We start from the raw sequence: 22,223 nt of genomic DNA on the forward strand, positions 1-22,223 counted from the left end.
GGATATGGAGCTTTGACCAACCTTAAAGGGACATAGACAATCTTTACGGCGTATTGAAACTTTGATTAAAGGTGACTATTATCAAAGAAACCGACCCAAAAGGAAATGGCGACTACGAGTACACGCATGGCGATATAATGGCAGATTTGAGTCCGGCTCCAAGAAAATTGTGTTTGGTCTTTGCAGACGTGAAGACGTGAAGCGGGAAGTTTTCCTGTGGTACTTGGGAATATTGAGCTGATATCTTTGCTCGTCTTGGGCGAACCATTGGGAAAACCGTTATCTGAAACTGAATAGAGGATACACGGCGAATAAAGTTGACTATCGACAACGACCATAGCTGAAACTGAAGTATAGTGTTGACCATAAGAAAAACCGAGGCTGTTACAGGTAGACATTTTGTGTTTGTGTTTTTTTTTTTTTTTTTGTTCAATCCGCCGCTAATTTGCGTTTCGGTGCGAGAAGAAAGAGGAGAAACAACCAGATAGACGTATCACAGCAATAAGTTAGCATGGAGCTGATCGGATCGTACGAGGTTGGAAGAAAACTTTCCGTATTCGCCGACAAACCATGAATGTGTGAAAAGTTGACTTTTCAGAGACAAAATAGAGAAGCGCCGCCGTAACCGTCGATCTTGACCCTCAATCGAGAGAAGTGACATAAACCATTCCTGGAATACAGAAAGAGAAATGGAATAGAAGACACAAGTAGAACAAAAGAATGTAGAGAAAAAAGAAAGCAGTCTAAAAAGCGGCTAATGGCCATGATGCCAGGCCACGATTTGAAGCTTTCTTAATCATTTTTACCTACCTATCTCGCGCCATATCGATCATCTCCACCACGGCCTTCGTAGCCACGGCCTCCGTATGGATCGCGGGACTCGCGGGGAGGTGGTGGAGCGTCAGGATAAGCGGAAGAATGGTGTGAACGAGCATCGTCGCGATCGTAATAGCCACGACGATCATCCCCACGGCGGTCATCACCGCCACCACGACGCTCGTACCTCTCTTCACGACCTCCTTCGCGACCTCCTGATGTCGCATAACGATCGATACCACGGTAGGATTGGTCGTCACGGAAGTCACGACGACCGTAATCTCGACTACGTTCGTTATACGAATCATAACGGCCATAGCGGTAATTATCATCGGATCGACGCCCTCCCCCGCCACCATATCCTCCCCGACGGTCATCGTAACGGTCATAACGGCCGCCACGGGGCGGGCCACGAGCGTCTATATAGCACGTCAGCCACGTGATAAAAAGTTTCTAATTTCAGAGAAACACGCACAAGATGTCCCACGTTTAGGAGGACCAAAGTATTTGCCGGGGGTTGGCGTTCGTGGACGGCCACGACGAGCTTTCTCAATGCTAAGAGTTCTCCCTTCAATGACTTCACCTTGAAGGCCTTCCTTTGCAGCGTCCGCTTGCTCTGCAGTTACCATCTTTACGAAACCGAAACCACGCGACTCCTTGGTGTGGGGGTCAACCATAATCGAGCAGCTCTCAACATCGCCATATTTTTCAAAGAGCCTGGAAACATCCGACTCGGTAAGTCGCGGGTGGATACCGGTAACGAAGAGATTGGAACCAGTATTGACGCTTCCTTCATCGTCGTCGCTTATTTTCACCAGCCGATCATTTTGGGGTACACTAGGATGATATTAGCTGCCAAAACTCCGTTGTTTTAAAATGAAAACAAAAACAGGCGTTAAACTTACCGGAGATGATCACCACGGCCATTTGGAGACATGCTTCGGTTTCGAGCTCCGCGTCTCGCATTGCCTCTCGGTGAGGCGCTACGCTCGCGATCGAACCGGGGTTCGCCTAAAGGATTAGTCTACAGACATAGGTGTATTTTATAGATATCAATGCATACCGTCAAAGCGACCATTCTCCGTTTCGTATTCCATAGTAGCCATTGACTTGTGGTGATTTTAAAGGGGATGGAGCGAGAAGAAATGGAGTAGGACACTTTGGCCACTTGTCGAGACGAATGAGATTCACCCGAAGGGACACAGCGGGGGAGGAGGGAAGAAACAAGGACGTCAAACAACGGATCTGCTCGAGAGGAATGAGACGATCAAAAGAAACGAGGAGGAATCAGTCCCCTTTGTTGGTGGTTCGTTGATGGGTTTGTTGATGGAGTGAAAAAAAAGGTCAAGGGTCACCTTAGCGCTTTGGAGGATCTTAGGTTGACCCAGTAAGGACTAGCGTCATCCGAAGAATCCAGGCCCAAACAAACTGTGCGGCTCCGCCAAAGGGCAAAAAGTATTGGCCGGGGGAGTGGAAATGAGCTGAGGGTGATATGGATGATTGCATGTTGAATCAATGTCTTGGATGTGATTGAGGTATTCATCTAAAGACCACAAATCAACTTAATTCGTAGGTTGCTAACTACCAGCTACCCGAAACTCCTCTAATTAAACAAAATCCGAAAGCGTGAAATCCTAATCCCTACCCGCCCCAAAATTCAAGTAAAAAGTGGGTATGGAGAAAAAATAGGAGACAGGTAAATTGCGGAAATGGATAGAAAACACAAATATAAAAATGGGAAACTGCACTCAGTGCCTAGAAGAAGCTTAGAAACTCAATATTTTCCAGGCAGCCCACTGTAATTTAGTTCTTTTTATCTTCTTCTATCTAAAACCTTTCCATCTCCTTCGCGTCTTGTGCGTTTTTGGTTTCAAAGCGTCAGCGACAGCGGCATCCGCGGGGATGTCAACATCACGATTAGTTCCAGGGACCCCGCTTAATAAATCTGGGGCGTAATCTGGAGGCTCATCCCCGACGAGATCCCGTAGCTCGTCTTCGCCGATTTCACTTAGCTCTTCACTCATTCCTCTAAGCACTTCTCGGCCGGTCCATCTCTCCTCATGAACGGTAGTCCCGATAGGATCGAACGGCTGCATATACCACTGTATACCACCTAAAGATAAAGGAGGTGGGTCTTTGCTAACCAGAGAATCAGCCGGGGAGACCGGGGAGGTCGGAGAAGCCATTCGTCCATCACGAGATGAACCAGCCGCTTCATTATTGATTCTGCCATCCGTAGGCTGAGATACGGGAGAGATCACTGTAGGAATTGATATAGCAAGCCCATTCGTTTTTGAAACCGGAACTCCCTTGGCCTCATGGCCACTAGCTGTTTCCCCATTCACATCGACTATAGTAACATCTTGATCTCCATTTTCAATCCGTTCCTCAGGTTCAGCAGGCTGAGATTCTGTCGCGGTTTCTGGTGCCGGTATCCAATCATCTTCCGGATCAGTCTTTTTTCCATTCACTAATTGATATCGTTTTGTAATGTCGACGTCATTTGTCGTCTCCCTGGGCGTGGCAGCCATGGAAGCCCTCCGTGAGTGAACACTATTTTCCAACAAGTCATCCAAATCTTTCAGTTCCTTTTCAAAAGGCTTTCCGCTCAACTCGCTTTCCTTTCTCAGCGAATCTTCTAAAGCTGGCTGTATCGCCTTGATGATCCGCTTCGCAAGTTTTCTCTTTTCCCTTTGCTCCAAGCTAAGTTCTGGCGCTCGCTCCATAATCTGCAACTGTAATTCAGCTGTATCACCCACAGATTCAACCCCTATTTCAGAGGTAAAGACATTGGCAAGATCACGAGAAAATGATGAAACTGAAGTATACACGCGTTGCTCCAGTTTTGACCGGATAGATAGCAGCCCGGAGCGGAAAACCGCTTTCCCATCGAGTCTAAAAAAAATGTTAGTGGCCAAAAATAGCATGTGCTTCAAGGAATACAGTATACGTACGCAATAGATTTTTCAAGTAATGGCCATAGCATTGGAGGAATGGGGAAATAAATCAGATCAACTATACTTCGTAGTATCTCCGCGTCTTTCAGCTTTTCTCGCTCTCGCTTCTTCACTTCATCGCACAGCATTCTAACTCTGTCAAGATCCAAGTAAAGCCTATCTGCGAATGCTATCCTTCTCTCAAGTCTAACGGCTCCGACCACTCCCATTGCCGCAAAATTCCGTCGTGTAATTTCCGCTGATGAGAAAGTTTCAAGTTGCAGCTGCAACCGTTTCAGCAACGCTGCACCCCGACGAGATTCTCGTTTTAGCGTCCAATACTTGCAAGCGTCCTCAGCATACTGCTTCCTTTGTCGGACGGTAAACCGCTGTAAAGACGCGATAACACTATTCAATACAACTTGAGGAATAACCGGTGCTCCAGAGGGTAACTTCCAAATAGTTTTTGGAGCTGTGCGCTTGCGTTTGTTCCCGCCTACTGTAAGCGTAATCCTGGGTGTAATTGCTCGATTGTCCTCTACAGCAGGGTCATCTTGAGAATCCGTACCCAAAGCCAAAGCAGCAGCCTGACTATCACCCCACCTTCGGCCTTGCATCGTGTTGCGATAATATTCCAAGGCCTCTGCAGTTGCCGCATCGGTATTATGTTCTCTTCTCCAGTCTGGTGGGACATGCTTGTCACAAAATGCTTTTAGGCTGTTCGATTCCATGACTGCAGGAGCTCCCGGTATTAGTTTCATCTTTAGATAGAGGTGAGCCCGTCTCGCGCAAGTGACATGAAATGCAACAAAGCAATTTTTGTTGCTGCATTGGATGCATGCTCCCATTTTCTGACGGCAGATATAGCATATAAGCTTCCAACGATTCCTGGGAACCTTTTCAACCTCATTTACCGGCTCCATCAACGATGGGTTGCCAATCGAGACTTCGGGTATCCACACTGCACAAAGCAAATGTGACCATTTCGAGGTGTTCGTTTGCTTGAAAGCTCCTTCAGTGTTGGGGCAGAAGATGCACGACGGAGATCCACGTCCAATCAGCTGACACTTTCTACACAACCATTGGCCTTCGGGGATGTACGGCACACCATAGCACTCTTGGTGAACCGCGAGATCGCATCCATCACAGAATACTATTGCATTAGCATTCTCACAATCACCGTCATCACAAATTGCGCATTTGCTATCCTGTTCCTCGCCAGGACCAGTGTGCTCGCCGTTAACAGCCGCATCAGAGCTAGAGCGGGGTCGTTGTGTTTGTGGCGGTTTGGGGTTTGGTTTGGGTATACGCTTCTCCAAAGCATACCATTCCTTTTCAATTTTTGTCATGGTAATCTCGAAAATAGCAGGTTTGATGGGTTCAAACTGTCCCTCCCTCCTCTGCGCATTATATGTCTCTAGCCACTTGGCGTCCTGTTCATCCATATCATATTCCACTCTACCAACTCCAATATTTCCAATGGCAGCGTTGGCATCACCGTCGACGGGCGTTGGCGGGTTTAAATCCAGGTCTTCCTCAGCGGCACCTTCAGCCATACGAATTAATCGCCGTTCATGACGAAGGAAAATATCACTTTCTTGGTAACCAACGCTCGCCATGGTGCGGTCAACATAATTTTGTTGTCCCACGCCTTTCTGCTCGAATGGAAGAAAAGGATCCTTAAGGACAAACGACGGTTTCGGCAAGGTAAGTTTTTCACGGGGATTAGGTCCGGGAGGGGGCACAATTTTCGGTCCGCTAGGTGTCCCAATTCCATTCGTCAAGGTCTCACTTAGCCGTGGACGCCCTGGCCGTCGTTTTGCGGGAGTAGAGCCATTTGTTGATAATTCGACGGCGCTGTCTCCGCTTTCGTCAGTCCCTCTGCTTGAGTTTCCATTTGGGAGCGTAGAGTTAGGCTTGATTCCGTCGACTTCATCAGAGCTGAAAACAGCGATTTTGATGTCGATGTCAAGGTCTGGATGGAATTCCTCCCAGCCCCTCTCTTCTCTAGGTTTGTAACCGTCGCCTTGTGCAACAGCAAGGGCAGCGGCCGCAGCAGAACTGTACCTTCTCGCTTGGTTCTTCTCGCGCCTGGGTCGAGTAGAAACAGGAGAGGTGGCAGGCTGTGTTCGCCGCACGTTATTGCGGGAAGGTTCGCGAACAGGTCGAACTCGAGGAGTCGTATAGTGCGAAGCAGTGGTTTCCTTTACTAATCCCGCAGGTGTTTCGTTCCCATCAACATCTACATATCTTCCTCCACCGCCTGGTCCCCCGGGAACATATCTCCGTTTCTTTGGGGGAGGTTCACTGTTGGTGGCTTGATCTGCATTCTGGATAGCTCTCAGGCTTTTTGATTGAGGTCGAGGAGTTCGCGGGATTGTGGTTCTCTTTGAGGAAGACAGTGGCGCCATAGTTAAGGTAGTGGCTTCGGAAGAAGACTCGCAAGTCGTCAATACCGGTTGGGTTTCGTGGTGATTTGGATTAAGAAGATGGCGAGTGAATTTGGCGATTGGAATGCTCGTAACACGACGTTTGAATGCGAACTCCTTACCATAACGGTATAGCCACGGATAGGGAACTATCCGCACCAGATGCCACCAGTTCTGCAGTTGTAGCAGTTCTCTTTGTCTTCTGGATGGGCGGGTTTGAAGGGTTTCTTGATATTGGAGGCAGGAGAAATACTCTAGCTGTATTAAGGTTAGTGCCACAGACACCACAAGCGCAAACCACCTGACTGTTTAGCACTTAGCACAGGAACAACCCTGAGATCCATGGATGCCTCCTCGCCTGAGAGACTACATCCTCAGAGCTGAAAGGCCATTCTCTCCACCAGCTCTAGTGCCACAATGAGCGGTGCCGGTGATGATCGGTATGTGTGTATACGATCTTCCAACTCGCATTTACAGTTCACTTGAATTTGGGCTTGCTAACAAAAAAGCTTTCCTGCCAGGTGGCGCGGTGGGCGTGGTTATGACCAGAATCGCCAAATCGGGCAGCGACACCAAAGCGGAAACCTGCGCGACCGGTCAATAGGAGGACATCAACAAGATCGGCACCCACACCGGGGCTATGGAAATAATGCGAATGCGACCAATTCCTGGGGCCCTCCGCATGGAGGACCCCCCCATGAACAACATATTCCTGTGAGGTCCTTCAACGCTGCAGAGTCGAAAGGCGCGCTCAAGCAAGGTATTTTCTCGTGTAAATAGGAAACATGAGGTCATTTAGTTCAGATTGCTAAGATTCGTATAGGATATCAGAATGTCGACTCGCATGGTGTGTACAACAAAATCGAACGCTAGTCTCTGCTACTTTACTTCCCCATGATGATATCAATACTCATTTCCTTTGACATAAAACCAGTTCCGTTCGTTTATAAACCAATCGGGAAAGAAGCGAACAACTCCCGAGCGGCCAGTGGTCCCTGGGGTTCAAAACGTACGTTCCATTCATTCCGGAGAGCATAAAGTAACAGTTACTGAAAGACAACAGCAAACTGTATGGTCAACGGGAAGGACTTTTTTCTCGAGCTTCGAAAGCAAGTGTCTGCTTTACGTCAAAGCGGTAATAACGCTGCCGGTGGCTGATGCCAGCCATGGAGTCAAAAGATTTCTGACACCGTGGACAGGCATATTTCTTGCATTTCATTATGACCAGCCCGTATTTATCCTGCACAATTCAAAAATAGATATTAATCATGATATACCCAAGTGCATTAGTTTGAACAATATTTCTTTTCGTTTCGTTTACATTAGAGACAATGTAACAAGGACTTTTTTGAAATGGCCTCTGCGCGTTTGTTTGTTTTTTCTCTCCCTCAGAACAAGCACCGCCTCCGCAACAGTCACATTCTGCTCAGGATGGAAATGTCTGCTATTCTTACTGAATTTTTTTTTTCCCTTCAGATTCAATTCCATTTCTTTTTATTTTTGCTTCCTAGCGGTAGGAGGGACTCTACGCGTGTTCCGTTGTTCCCTTTCAGCTCCCCATTGTCACATCGAGACGACCTTCAGGCAGCACTGTATTACATATGAACTGAGGCGATATATCAATTGCCAGCCTTTCTGAGCACACACAAATCCATAGAGTAAACATTCGTACCTGTACATGCAGTTCTAGAGTTCGCATTTTCTCTATTTATTCCTTGTGAACTTGCTCTGTATTCACTATGCACTGTATGTGGGTAGTCAATGGCGGCACGTCCACAATTACTATGTTACCTCTCTTCCTTTCATTTGCTAAACGCCCAAATGTCCGGTTGCGTTGCCAAAACACAAGAGCCAACAATGCACTGCTTCGTCCACATTGTGATATTGAGCATCTTTCCGATAGCCAAACCCAGAAGGATATTCTTGATATCAACGGACGATATTTGCACTGCCCTGCTCCCGCGTCTCTCAATAGAATATCTTGACGAGAATAAAATATCCCGGGTTGATTATTACAACTCGATTCTATCGCCAACATCAGGCCAATTCGGTGAGGCGATCCTATTTGATGATCTTAGCGCCCAATCGACAATGCCTCCTTTCAGAAGTCAAAACGGCCTCCGGCCGAACCCAGATACTGGCCAATCAAGATTAACTCGGTATGCCAATCTGCCTATGATTGGGTATATATACTATATACCTCTGGAGTGTACTCCGTATGGATCTATTAATATCTTTGCAGCAGATCGACACCATTCAACTTGCAATGCAGGAACTACGTACTCTGTGAGACTGTGTGGGATGGCAATGCACTGTCCCACCTGGAGGCTGTCCAAGGAGAGTCGCATGGGCCTGCTGAGACAGCCGCGCTGTCAAATCATTGTAACAGGGAGCCGGAAGACCAAAAGCAAAAAAAAAATAAAACAAAAACAAAAACAAAAACTGTAACCGGCCCAATAAAAGGCGCCTCTGATGCCTCCTAACAAAAATACACTGTACACCTGGGGTTCTCGCGAATTCTGAAACGGCCGTTTGCTTCGGGGTGGCAATCGTTGAATGCCACTGAATTCAACCATCCCATATCGGGGTTCAGCGGCTAAGTTCGACTTCTATTGGGCGGATGGGGATAGCGCCCAGCGGGCCGTGCGGCAACTTAAATCCCTAGCTGAACCGCCTGGCTCAAGTGTTCTACCTCTTGATGCACAAACCGCGGGGAGTCCAAACCCCCAAAAAAAGGCCAACAAAGAGACATCTGAAATCAAACTAGGATCGTGAAGCAAGGATGGAGAGAAGCCGGACCTGAAGGCCTTAAGCGGAAAATAAAATCGTATCCTAACGAATTATTCACCGGTGACCTGGGCTTCTTGAAAAAGAAAATATAGGTTACTGCAAAGACAGCCAACCCCTCTCACTGTGTGAAGACCAACCCCTCACCAGACCCGTGTATTCCATGAGCCATATCCCTGTAACCATTTAGCTAGATCTACCCGAAGCCTTCGAACCCGAGCATAGCGTTGGCCAGTTCGCCAACAAGTGGAGCGACCTCACTCTGTGAGTCTGTGGCATGTATGTACTGTTAAGAGTAACCCACAGAAAAGATCTTCTCACTCTTTCCTGTCCTGGGAAAAGCCACGTCTCTTTGGCCAGTATATTTAGAAGTATAAAATGTGCCGTGCAGGTATGAATATGGCTAAACGCCCACGGAGATCTCCTCGAAATGAGAACCTACACTGTACGCTTCGTGCACACAAGAGTGGAGGGTTTGAACTAGTTCCCACACTTTGAACCCCTTGTCTACCCCAATGCCCTCCATTGGGGTCCATCCAGGTGGCTGGATACAGAAAGATCGTCTCCACGGTTTGGCACCAGGGTAAACTGCAAAATGTCTCCGTTGTTGGTCCGTGGTAAATTTTCCTCGTTACAACAGGAAGGGAAAAGAAACAACTATAACAGTTCTATGGGATACAAGGTCAAGAAGCAAAACTAACCGTGCTAATAGTTTACGCACATCCATTGTTCTAAAAAACAACGATTTGAACAAAGGGAGGGAACAAAAAATAAGCGCTCTTTTCCCAGAATTCAACCCGCGTTGCTTTGAACTGAGCCGCCATTCTGCAGCCTGTAGCAGCCCCCCTCCCTGTCGCCCGCCCCCCAGGATCCAATGAATTCTCCTCATTCCTCAGGTTAGTGGAGATCAAGACATGCCAGGCCACGACTGTCCATGTAGACGAGCATGTAGGGACTAGCGCTTTCCAGGTGGGCCGGCGTTTGCCGTCCCCCTCTTCGCCCCTGGGGCCTCCTACCTCAGCGTTCCCAGCGCTTGAATCCACCCACTAGCTTCGCTGAATTCTTGCATCTCCAACATCCAATGACACAATTCCGAGAAACCCCTGCATTTCTCCCTTGGCCTCTGCTTCACCCCCTCCCTCCCTTTAAGCTCTTGTCCTATGTAGCCTTGTGTCAGTCGACAAACGATGGCTCTCTTTCCCAACCCTCCAGTTTCACCCCTGGTACCCGCCCATCCATGGATCGGTCCGTTAGCCAACCCCCCAACCCTCCCTTAGAAGTACTGCGTGGTGAAAGCATCTTGTTTTGTTTTCTGCATCTCATATGCCTCTCTGCTTTTCAGGAAGCGCTGACGACCACAGACAGATAGAACCAGCACATAGCCCTTAGAGGGGGGGGGGGGGGGGGGTTGATTGGAAGGGCAGAGTCAGGAGAAAACGGGATAACGGAGAAAGTAAAGCGAAAACATGTAAAATATAAAGAAAATAAAATAAAAATACAGTTCTAATATCTCGAGTATTCAAAGAGATTAGAATTGGACGCTCAAGAATTCATAGGCTCGACTTCACCCTGCCTGCAAATGTAGTTTCATATAAGAACCCTTCGCATGTACCTAGGTAGCTTGTCCACCCAACCTGGGACTGTATTGTCGCTTTCTCCCCACTCTCTTCCATTTCGCTCACTGCATGTGTTTTTTGTTTCGAATCTTCCTCTCCATTGCCTTGACAAGCCTCCATTCCGTCCTTTACCCTCTTGCCCTTTCCTACTTTCCCTGCACTCCATTTCTCCTATGTTGTGCTTTTTGCACCGTTTCCCTCTTAAGTTTCCCCTGCAGCGGCTTCGCTGAAACGAACATACATACTTCTCCGGTTAACCAACCACCTACATATATCTATAATTTTGTATACCTATTTAATCAAACCGGTTTCGTCTGTCTCGTTTCACCCTCCCTCCCAACGGGTCTCGCTCCCCTCCCCGCTGCCCCCTTTTCTCCACCTTACACAGGCCGCTGCATATCGCATACACATAACGCATAACAGAACACCATCCCCGTCCTCTCCAACCCGCTGGCCCCCCTTCTTCCTTGCTGGTAGTTGTCCCCTCGTTTGCTGAAACATAGAAAGGGCGCGCGCGTGCCTCCTAAAAATAGAACGGAAGTTAAGGACCAAGCAAAATAAAAAGTAGCAAGGATAAGCACAAAAGGCGCCTAGATATCACTAGAAGCTTGGTATTCTTCAACTCTCTCCCAGAAGGTAAATATCGGCTTTCTTTTCTTTTTTTCTTTTTTGTTTAAAAAAATAATAAAAAAAAAAAAAAATCAGGAGTGCAAGAATTTTGTTTCGTTTCATGTTTCGACGATCAGTTTTATTTTTTCTTCTTCTGTAACTTTTTTTTTAGTTTATTTAATTTATTTGTTGTCGAAACTGGTGTGGTGTGGATGCCTTGATATACAGCCTTGCTAGGATGCCGTACGGAGTTCTTTAAAACCCTTCCGCGCGGACGCACAAACACAAACCAGTCCATTATCCTGAAATCAAGCAAGAGAAAAAGTGACAACAAGGCGACAGAAGGAAGAAGAGTAAGGCAGACAGGTGTCGGGCCAAACTGGACTTCTGCTAACCATCGTTGGACGTTGGAAGTTCCTTCTACAGGCCCTTCACGTGGTTATTCTGTCTGTCGGCCTGGTCTCTTGTTTGTTTCCCTCTTTCTTTCTTTTCTTTCCTTACACTCCCAAAACCCACAGTTTATTGCACGGTCATCCTCGTTGCATAATATATCTCGTATCACCGGTCGTTTAATTTACCAAAGGCATCTTTTTCTGTTCACCCTTTCCCAATCCCATCTACTCCTCTCCCCTTCTTGTCGATAGCAGGAAGATACATGACGCCGGTATAGACAAAGCAGGGAGACGATTCGTTCTATTCCTTCATGTATAAATATATTGTGGATCACTGTTCCACGACTTGTTAGACCTCGGGCTTCACTCAGAGAGCATATCCTGGCAGCTCCCTCACTCGTTGTGCTCGAAGCTGAAGCCTCGATTTTTTTGTGTCCTTTTGGTTGTAACCTGATACGAACTGAAATGCCGAAACAGACAATCCCCCGAGGATCTAGACGATCCAGGCCGTACCCTGACCCGAAATCGAGAGCTGCAATGATGTCCACAGCCATGATGCATCAAACGCGAACGCCTGCCGCTGCAGCAGGAGCAATCACCCGCCATCCTCCAGCATGGGAGGACCCAAGTTGCCCTCGCACCATGACACCACCACGCATTTCCACGTTAGATCGTCGGACCATTCCCGAACGGCCTGAACGCGCGGTGCCTGCTTCTCCCGCCACACCCTCCACTCCAAGTCAATCTGGACCATGGTCACCACAAGACGATGAGATTCTCATCTCTGCTCGTGCCCAAGGGCTTGGCTGGAACCGAATCCAGGAGCAAAGTTTCCCATTCAAAAGCTCTAACGCGTGTCGGAAGAGGCATGAGCGGCTCGCAGCGAAACGTCGGGGCTCTGAGTGGGTAGACGAACGAGTCCAGAGAGTGACAAGGCACTACAACCAGCTGAGGCCCGAAATTTGGCGACCACTAGCAGAAGCCACAGGGGAACATTGGGAGGATGTAGAAAAGCTTGTAAGTTATTCCCAGTCCCCTTTCTATGGTGATCCGCATCCTGCCTTCGTTCCGGGACACCACCGGCAAAATGTGAAGATCGTCAGACGGATGTTGGCATTAACTCGGAGACCACTTAGTGTTTGGAACGTGCCCAGCGAAATCTTCTGCCCATGACAAGCCCAAGCTCCTTGAGGAGAGCAACCTCCGATAACGAGAGTCGAGGGAGTCATGATAGTCATGATGAAGAGAAGTTAAAGATCCCCAACCTCATACGATGAAAGATACACCAGACGCTGCATTCCCGATGGGATTAAATGGGATAACCCTTGGGCGAGTTAGGCGTGTGGTGGTTGCTAAAATTTGTGGTTAGCGGGTCCTTCATATTCAGTTTTTTCACGCATCCTAGTCAGCTTGCATCGGGTCTGCCATTTGCTTTTGAAATTTTTTTCCTCTTTTCTCTTCATTTTTCTCTTCGGTTGTTAATGGAGTCAAGATACATACATATGTAGCCATCTCTTGGGCTATTGCCCAAGATTAAAAACATATGAAGGGGTATTGTTAAAGGAGTATGTGCCGAGTCGTTGGGATTTTGTCTGTTAACGCAATGATGCGTTTTTCCTAATATCGTTTCATTTTTTTCCTTTGTTGAATTTTTAGACGATTTTCATCGGTTTTGATCCGTATGCTTTGCGTTCTAGTTCCTTATGAGTTGTCCTTTCTCTTTCTTACCAACTTTCCAGTGTTCCAGCTTCCCAATGTATTTCCTTGCTTTTTTATACAGCCTTATACCTCTATAAAGTCTCTTTTTCCATATCCAAAACGCACAACTCAAGAAAAGGAACGAAGCGGGTTGGAACAAAGAAGCGAGGCGTTCATCTGTGAATTTCTTTCTCTTTTTCCTTGAGGATGTTAGATAGAGCCGGATTTTATCCAATCTCCCGGCCCTAATATACCACCATCCTCAGCACGAGCGTCAAGAGACCATTTCCGTAATGGCCGACATAGAAGATCGGAACGCCACCCAGCTTCAAACATTTCAATCCCCGCCCACCCAATCATCGCGGCATTGTCAGTGCAAAGATAGGGCGGAGGAGCAATAACATCGACATCTGAAAATCCACGAATGTCGAGAAAAGAACGGAACAGCCTCCTCAAGAACCGATTAGCACCAACCCCTCCGCTAATGACAAGGTGTTTTACATCCTCAAACTTTTGACTTTCGCATGTTTGGTCTTGCCGCTGTTCCCTTTGTGCGTGCTGTTGTTGTTCGCGTAAGTTTTGCAGAGCAATCATTGTCCGAGATGCTAGATGTTCGAAACACACTGTCATAAAGGTACGCGCGATATCCATCCTCTCGTCATTTGACATGAAGCAATCTCCGGTATTGCCCGCAGCTTGCCATGAATCTCGTTTGTTGGAGATAATAGTTTGAGCCTGAGATGCGACCCCTGAAAAACTAAATTCCAACTTTCTGGTATTGGCAAACGGCATGGGAATTGACCATCCCCACCGATTATCCTTCGATTTCATGACTTCCTCCATTCGTGTTCGTGGAGGTTGGTAGTCTGCGTAATCGCTAGGGCCATCGGGGAACGCAAATTTTTCCAGCATTTTCCCGTACATCGTAGTATTCGACTGCTCCAGGAACGACTGGGGCAGAAGAGATCTGGCAAGTTTATCCAGAGCATCTCCAATGGCAATGTCCGATGTGGAAGCGAGTATCTCGTGATCCACTATTGACCTCGAGAGTACAAGCAGCGTGTGCCCTCCAGATACAAGAATGGACATGAACGGGAAATTCGGCCTACTGCTAGTTCCTGTATCTGCCTTCTCTCCAGCTGTTGTTTCGCCATGCTGTCGTTGTTGGAGAGAAGCTGCCAAGCGGGGCGTAAGAAGGTGTGCTTGCATATGATGCACGCCGACAATGGGAACCTGCCAGGCCACCGAGAGTCCCTTAGCCGTATCCAGACCCACGGATAGATTCGATCGCATTCCTGGGCCCCTTGTAACTGAGATGAAATCGGGCTTCCGTAGTAATGGCGGCCGGTCCCCACGGGCAGCGGAGGAGGGAAGGCTGATTATCCGTCCCGCATCATTCGCGCCCGTAAGCTCAGCTGCAGGCAGATACGTCAAAGCCTTATTGACCAGCTTTGCTGTATGCTCCTGGTGGGAATCAAGAGCCACGACAGGGTGGATGCCGTGGTATTTCCTCGAGTCCGCTGTGATGTTTTCCAGGAAATGGACGGTAGAGCTGGCGGGGATTGACGACGATGATGACGACGACGACGACGACGACGACGACGATGACAGCTCGCCATGCTTCTCGACAATGGCCACAGAAGTGTCATCGCTGAAGAAGTTTCAATCCATGGACAAGGCATTCAAGCTGGTCAGCAAACCGTTTCTTCCCTGACATCGATCATAGTTCAAAGAAAGGTTATAGGCATCCCATGTAACATATGTGACCTACCATGACGATTCGATGGCGAGAGTTAGAAGATATCGCGGGTCAGAGATGCGGCGACTAGAGAACAATTTACGACAGCACAGTCCCCGCAATGGTTGCCGGAGAAAAAACATTGACTGTGTTGCTGCGAAACCCAAAGGAGTGTAAGGAGCGGTTGGGCACGAATAGCGATGGGCAGCACCGCAAGCAAGCTTTTTTGGTTCTTTCGAGTCCGAAGAAAGTTTACCCAAGGATCTGCAGGAACCAATCACTCGGGCGGAACGGGTTCTTACATGGAACACAGAGACAGACAGCCCACCAGCACTCTCTGAGATTGCGCATTATCTTGTTCCTTTTAGGAAACTCTCCTACTCCAAGTTTAATTTGTTCTTATGTCGAAAGTTTCGGGAGATACATCCTAAGAGTTGGTTCAAAATAGCTTCCCAGCGATTTTATCCAAAGTCGTCACCTCCCCAATCCCCAAAGTAGATACTCACGTGAATTCTTTCGCATGCACGGTATCACAATACAAGGTGGCACAACTTAATTTTTAGTTCGTGAAAGGACAGGATCGTTGCTATTTTATCTAATTTTCAATGTTACACCCCGAGGATCCAGGCAGGTATCGGACAAGTAAAAGAGGCACGATCCAGGATCGTGAAGAAATTTTTTGCAAGGAAGTCCCTTGTCTAGGCTTGGAACATCCAATTGTCCTTCCTTGCAAGCGCTAGAAATTTATATGATACGGTAAGTATGGTACACACCCTCATAACAGTTTTGGGGGGGAGGGAATCTGGGTTGGGAGGCTTGATGCCTAAACCTTGGCGGTCAAGTTAGGCACGAAGGCCCCATCAGTATTGAGATTTCCATTTAAATTTCGGTACTGGATTTACGGAAAACAACGAGTGTTGCTTGGCTTTCACCGCTTTGCCAGCCCTTAGCTACGCAAGAAAGCAAACCGTCACAATGAAACAAACCATGAAATGAAAAATAATTGTCAATATTCACTTGGGAGGGAAAGAAAATATCCGGATCAAAAAAAATAAATAAAAGTTTAATTTATCCGAAACCAAGAAAGATTTAAATCAATAGAGTTCGTGAGGGGCATAAATTCCGAAAAGGCATACATGTCTGCTGCTTTCATTTCCCTTCTCTAACACATCACAAAAATGTCCCAGCCACCACCCCTTTAATATTACTAAATATAGCTACTATATCTCCGCCTCGCAAACGAAGGAAATGTATCCCCCTCCCTTCCCCCTCCCGCCTCCCGGCTCCCCGGGGTGCGGACCCGCTATTCTCCTGAAGCTGCTGATCGCTCGCGGTGGGTGAAGCATCGAATTCCCGTGGTGTATGGTTTCATGGGTTTCAATTGAACGAGTGGCCCCTGGCGCGTGAAAGAGGGGTAGCGAGTCCGAGCATACAACTTATCCAGGGACAAAGCTCGCATGTCCACCACACTCAGACAGAAAGGAGAATTGAGTGAGTGGAAAAGAGACCCCACCCCCAATTTTCCAAGAGGAGGAACGGAAACAGAGGGATACGACGGGGTCGTGCTGGATAAAGTCATATATAAAGTCATTCAATTTTCCCAATACGGCGTTTTCTGTTATTTTTGCTTTGATATCATTTCACATCCGTCATTTAAGAGCGGAGCAGCCATCGTCGCTCGTCTCTGGACATCTTCACGTAGCCACCATAGTAGTCATCTGTGTTCTCAATAGGGGTCACACAGTGGATGGTGGGTTCGCAATTGAACTGGATTCGCTTAGAAGAGGCGCCGCTCCCTGGAGAGCTGGAGCAGGAGCTGGAGCAGGAGCTATTCTTCTTGAGGATGCTTTTCGAAGAGGCAGAGTTGGCATATGCAAAAGGAGCTTGATGTTGCATGGTGGAGAAACCTCGTTGGTTGAGCTTTGTGTTGCGAGCAGTTGGGCTCAGAGGAGAAGGCGATAGTGGTGTCCGAGGAGACATGGTCATAGTCATGGCAACGGGAGATTTGAGGGATAGAACAGGACGTGATGTGTTGCTGGTCGAGGCAGCAGCGATGCTCAAAGAGAGCTTAGGCTTAGCGGCGCGTGCAGCGTACATTATGTCTGTGGTTGTCTGTGATTGTTTGAGGGTATGTTGAAGATAAGAGAACGCTTGAATATATAAGAGGATAGATATAAAAATATATGCTCCTTCTTCAGCGTCGATCAGGGTGAAAATGAGTCGTCGACTCTGGCGCGGCCACGAGACAAGACCGAACGAATAAATAAAATGAAGACACGGAGGCCTGCTGAAAATAACCGGAGACCACTTCAAACTGAAGCGTAGAGACAGAGGATAAAAATAGAATGAATATTAGAGAGGCGCGATGATTGGGCCAGCCAATCAGTGCAAATTGGAATAAAAAATATGAGAGGAGGAAATAAAGAGAAGAAAGGGGAGTTTGAAATTCGAAACAGAGACTGCAGCAAGAAAGCAGGACAACGAGGGAAACCTCAGCGGCTATATAGACCCTTGAGCTGCCCAGTCGCCCAGTTCGGAGGAGTTGGGTTCAAGGGGCAAAGGGGCAAAAGGTGTGCAAAATAATGGTGGTTGGCTGATCGCTGCTGCAACCGCCTGGAAAGGTCTGGGATGCTGAGATGCTTGGACCCAGCCCTCCCTGTCTCGGCCAATCAGGTCCTGAATGTGCAGGGAGGGCGGTGGAAGCGCCCTACCAATGCATGACGACACATCGAGATCACGCATATCTCACGTTGTGGCCACTTGCGGATTCTTGGTCTGGTCTATCAGATGCCAACTCCACCCAACCTCGTCTGCTGGAGTTTGTGCACGGGTTGGACAAGCTGCATGAGGACAAACCGAACAACAGAGGAAGGGCGAATGTGTGACCGATGTTGGTGATTTGGCGGTGATGGCGTGGTCGATTTTTTCAAGCCAGCCTTCGTTCCTCTCTAGAATGAACAACAACTCAAGGTGCGGGGTAAAGTTGCGATGCTGTTGGATCAGCAAATTGAATTGTCCTTGGAATCGACCTGATTATTCAAATTTAAATCAACATGTCTTTCTCTATGAGTATGGAGCTCTCTAGCAGAGGTGCTTTTTGTCTGATAATTCTAAGGATCCATTCCAGACGGTTTTCTTTATTAATTGGAAAAGTCAGTGTGTAAGTTAGTTAACGCTTAATCAACCACTCACTGATTGGTTAATTTCTACTCTTAATTATCAGAGAAACCAGTTCAGAGTCTTTGGCTTGACCAGTCATTTTAACTAAATCATATTCTAATAGCTTCCAAGATGACCGTATAAGCATCTATATTGATAAAGTTGCGGTGTACAAAATACTTGTAATTTTAATTATTTATTTATTATTACTGCTTCCCTGGGAAGGTCTTTCAAGGGAATTGTATGGAAGAATAACAGGCGTGCTATTAAAGTCAAAGGACGATGTTGTCAATGAATAAGGGATGAATAGACTAATAGTAAGAAAATGTTGGCGGTTTGGATTGGCCCCAGTGGGCCTGGCAGAAAAGGGGTTTGCGGGTATGAGGTATGAAAAGCTTTATATGTACTGTACAAACGGAAGCGGAAAGGTGGAGGGAAAGAAAATATGCTCACTGGACATTAGCCGGATGCAAAACCCATTAATTTGACTGTCGATACTCGAAGCTTTACGTTGTAAAGTATGGATTTAAGTTTTCTAAATTTTGAGGGCTCTCATTTAGATATTGAGGCCCTGACTTCAAACATACTACTAGCACTCCACACATGATTTCAAAAAATAACTATGCTACTAAGAGCAAATAAGAGTTAGTGAGTCAAAAGGTTACCTTGATCTTAAAATAAATAAAGGGCCGAATCCATGAGTACAATAATGGCAGCGCCTGGGAATTGGCAGATAGTAATAGTCCATAATCCAGTTGTACTGCACAGATATAGCAACACTGTGATTTAAACTTGGTCTGTAACATTGCTTGCCTTTGCCCTTCTGAAAGATAAATAAGAGTAAATTCCCAGGCGGACTTCCCAGATCTGCTTCCCCCCCAAATGTATAGAGCTAGCAAAAGTTTGTTCCATGCGCAGGCGGAGTATTTCGATTGATTGTCAGGGCAATAATGGTTTGAGCAAGAGTACACAGCTCATGTAGCCAAGGACCCATACCATTCCCAGTGTCCATACTAGCATTCATCAAATGTAAACGTTCGGTGGCATTGTCTATAAATTTTTTACCCTCTCAGATAAATCTGCTTCTGTAGCTATGAGAGTGAGATCCGGCCATTGAATCAAGAATAAAATAACCAGGTCAGAAAACGAATACAGCGAGCAATACATACTGATCTCATCCAAGTCATTGAATTAAAAATGAGGTTAAGATTTTCGATCACTGACTGACACAACGTGCTTCTTAATTGTTTGATAAAAGCTACTAGTAATGTTGAGAATGTGAAAAGTGAACTGGTTTACTCAAGCCGTTACAATTGAAATATGAGACATTAATCCTCTTTAACCACATCTAAGGGGTCCAGGGTAGCCCCCATGGGGCTTAATTTACAATGGAGATAACTATCCTGCTCTTTCCTCCATTTCCTCGCGAGCAAAATAGATTTCGCCCCGCAACCTTACGCACTATCGATAGCATACAAAGAAAATAGACTTCCTCATAAGCATGGCGCTTAATCTCGGATTTCGCTGCCTTGAAGTTCAGTAGAATGGATGGGTCAAAGCAACCCCTGCCAGCAAGGTTTCCTGCATTATTGGGATAGGGTTTGTACCCCTGCCAAGGACCATCAAAAAGACTCAACTTTGACGACAACAGGGGCTATGTAGTCTCCCTTTTTTTCTCTTTGGCTTGTGGATTTCGCAACGCAGGATAGAGAGACGAGCAAGAATACTGTCTTTTTGCCCCTCTGGCAGTTTACGTGGTGTGGGATATCAGAATTGGGCCGATGCGGGGAGGGCGGGTCCGAGCTGTGTAGCTTGTGCCGATAACGGCTCCTCAGGCTCTGCGTAACTAGTGGGAAGCTAAGCTCGAGAACTCCAAACGATGCTCTCCGGTGAGCACAATACCAGGGGAAATACTCTGGCTACGCATGGATTCCTCAGCCTCGATACATATCATGGGTATCGTAGAAAGAGAAAAAGCGCGTACTGGTCGCGGTCTTCAATGCAGGAACCAAAAAGCTTGTGTAGGGCTCGGGAGTGCTAAAAATAAGTAGCCACGATGAAACCGAGGCTTCTTCCCTAACTGCACAAAACAATGCACGTCTTGTCCGCTGTGGCTAGATACGCCGTATCTCAGTAGTCAGTTAACTAGGTAAATAAATAAGCCAATCTGACACAGTCAATCGCCTCATCGGCCTTGGACAGAACGCGGACGCGACCATTTTGTCACATGGTTCGTAGGTCCAGCCAACCCACCGCCCACGCCTTGCCCGATCCGGCCGCCGTTACCGGTGGGCCAGATCCGTTGAGTCAGCAATCAAACACCTGCTCCGACAATTCTATTGGCTGGCCGCTGGTCAGCAGGCAAAAAAATCTGTCACCTTCAAAAAATGACAGTTTTATTTCATTTGGCCTTCTAAGCAAGGTTCTCGATCTCCTATTGCTCTCTGGTGTTTTTTTTTTTTTTTTTTTTTTGGCAAGACCACCACATCCCACCGCTCACACGCACACTCATTATTATGAATCGTTGGAAGTGATTTTTCATCTTTCTTCATTTTCCGCTTTTTTGTTTTGCAGTTGGTTTAAGGTGTTGGTTTTCCAACGTTGTTACGTTTCGACTTTCGTTTCTCCCTGTTCACTCACTACTGGTAGGCTGGCTAGCTCCAGAACCTCTTTTAGCTGCATTCCTCGGAATCGCGGCTGTTGACCTTGTCGAAATACCCAGGTCGTTTTTTCTTTTGGCCTTTTCTTCAGCCTCACATCCTAACCCCAACAGCTCATTCACCTGGATAGCTGCGAGGTACCGTGCATGAGTGTGTGAGTGTGTGGCTATCATTGAGTTCCAATTACCAATTAGCCTGCTCACCTCACAAATCTTTCGATCATGGCTGGAGTTAAGGATAGTATAAAGGATTCCCTCAGGGGAACCATTGTGCCGGATCCAACCCTGCCAGTTACATCCCGGATCAGGGCACATTTCCACCATCATTCTAGAATTGATAGCGAGACAGAAGAGCGATATATGAACGAGGAGGATTTCATCAATGCCATTGCCCCCGTACATGAAGACTATGTAAGTAGTCTTTTTTATTTCCATGAGCTACGTAATCAGAAAACAAACATCGATCCGCTGACACCTCGATTTTAATTCACAACCGACAGCACAAAATTAAACGCGAACAATACGGTATCCTATTCCGAGTTGCCGACCGACGAAAGACTGGCAAAGTAAACCTGCATGATTGGGCCGCGTTCGAGAATCTAATTGCCAAGCCTGATGCGGAATATGAGATTGCATTCCGTTTGTTTGACGTTGAGGGGACGGGCGCGATTAAATATGAGACGTTCCAAAAGTTATATAAGGAGAATACGGGGAGCGATAGTATCCCCTTTGACTGGAACTCGGAATGGGCATCATTGTATACAGGAACGAAGAAGCGACGGCATGACATGACCTACCCTCAATTTGCACAGATGCTCCGTGGCCTCCAGGGCGAGAGAATACGTCAGGCATTCCACCTTTTCGATATGGATGGGGATGGATACATCGAGCCGGAGGATTTCCAGCGTATCATACTGAAGACCTCCAAACACAAGCTTTCAGATCATGTGCTAGATAATCTACCCTCCCTGTGTACCATCAGCGCGGGAAGTAAGATTTCGTATGCAAACGTCCGCGCTTTTCAGAATATAATACGAGAGATGGATATGATCGATAACATCGTCCGCAGCGCCATCAGCAAGAGTCACGATGGCAAAATCACCCGCACCGATTTCCTCAACGAAGCCGCTCGCATAGCGCGCTTTTCTCTCTTTACCCCTATGGAAGCTGATATCCTCTTCCACTTTGCCGGTCTCGATACCCCCTCGGGAAAACTCTCCTTAAACGATTTTGCGAAAGTCGTAGACGCTTCATGGCATTCTACAGCTGCTGCGCTCGGTAATGCGGCGGGTGGAAGGCGCCACGCAAGCCGCAGACAAGGCCACTACCAAATCGAAACAGGGTCCTCCATTAGTATTCTGGGAGTCCGTGGCATCATTTTTGG

At 47.2% G+C, this 22,223-nt stretch overlaps 7 protein-coding genes across 7 annotated transcripts; 3 read left to right on the plus strand and 4 right to left on the minus strand.

Moving 5' to 3' along the window:
- Positions 1-810: 810 nt before the first annotated feature.
- HCAG_04664 (predicted protein) lies at positions 811-1,922 on the minus strand (the record flags this gene model as incomplete). The annotated part of the gene is made up of 4 exons (XM_001540774.1): positions 811-1,235; positions 1,292-1,653; positions 1,722-1,827; positions 1,880-1,922. 4 exons carry the CDS (start codon positions 1,920-1,922, stop codon positions 811-813), a joined length of 936 nt encoding a protein of 311 aa, XP_001540824.1.
- A 717-nt stretch (positions 1,923-2,639) lies between these two features.
- On the minus strand, positions 2,640-6,163 carry HCAG_04665 (conserved hypothetical protein; the record flags this gene model as incomplete). The annotated part of the gene is made up of 2 exons (XM_001540775.1): positions 2,640-3,711; positions 3,771-6,163. The coding sequence occupies 2 exons, from the start codon at positions 6,161-6,163 to the stop codon at positions 2,640-2,642; spliced, it is 3,465 nt and encodes a 1,154-aa protein (XP_001540825.1).
- A 435-nt stretch (positions 6,164-6,598) lies between these two features.
- Positions 6,599-7,339, plus strand: HCAG_04666 (predicted protein; the record flags this gene model as incomplete). Its single annotated transcript, XM_001540776.1, has 5 exons — positions 6,599-6,621; positions 6,703-6,941; positions 7,005-7,028; positions 7,116-7,190; positions 7,245-7,339. The coding sequence occupies 5 exons, from the start codon at positions 6,599-6,601 to the stop codon at positions 7,337-7,339; spliced, it is 456 nt and encodes a 151-aa protein (XP_001540826.1).
- A 4,783-nt stretch (positions 7,340-12,122) lies between these two features.
- On the plus strand, positions 12,123-12,862 carry HCAG_04667 (predicted protein; the record flags this gene model as incomplete). The annotated part of the gene is made up of 2 exons (XM_001540777.1): positions 12,123-12,602; positions 12,722-12,862. 2 exons carry the CDS (start codon positions 12,123-12,125, stop codon positions 12,860-12,862), a joined length of 621 nt encoding a protein of 206 aa, XP_001540827.1.
- A 416-nt stretch (positions 12,863-13,278) lies between these two features.
- On the minus strand, positions 13,279-15,372 carry HCAG_04668 (conserved hypothetical protein; the record flags this gene model as incomplete). Its single annotated transcript, XM_001540778.1, has 3 exons — positions 13,279-13,460; positions 13,538-14,934; positions 15,278-15,372. 3 exons carry the CDS (start codon positions 15,370-15,372, stop codon positions 13,279-13,281), a joined length of 1,674 nt encoding a protein of 557 aa, XP_001540828.1.
- A 952-nt stretch (positions 15,373-16,324) lies between these two features.
- On the minus strand, positions 16,325-17,118 carry HCAG_04669 (predicted protein; the record flags this gene model as incomplete). The annotated part of the gene is made up of 2 exons (XM_001540779.1): positions 16,325-16,586; positions 16,712-17,118. 2 exons carry the CDS (start codon positions 17,116-17,118, stop codon positions 16,325-16,327), a joined length of 669 nt encoding a protein of 222 aa, XP_001540829.1.
- Positions 17,119-21,061: 3,943 nt separating this feature from the next.
- HCAG_04670 (predicted protein) lies at positions 21,062-21,976 on the plus strand (the record flags this gene model as incomplete). The annotated part of the gene is made up of 3 exons (XM_001540780.1): positions 21,062-21,250; positions 21,340-21,829; positions 21,909-21,976. The coding sequence occupies 3 exons, from the start codon at positions 21,062-21,064 to the stop codon at positions 21,974-21,976; spliced, it is 747 nt and encodes a 248-aa protein (XP_001540830.1).
- Between the last annotated feature and the right edge of the window lie 247 nt (positions 21,977-22,223).

The sequence above is a fragment of the Histoplasma capsulatum genome, genomic scaffold (assembly GCF_000149585.1).
Source record: "Histoplasma capsulatum NAm1 scaffold_4 genomic scaffold, whole genome shotgun sequence".
Lineage (NCBI taxonomy): Eukaryota > Fungi > Ascomycota > Eurotiomycetes > Onygenales > Ajellomycetaceae > Histoplasma > Histoplasma mississippiense.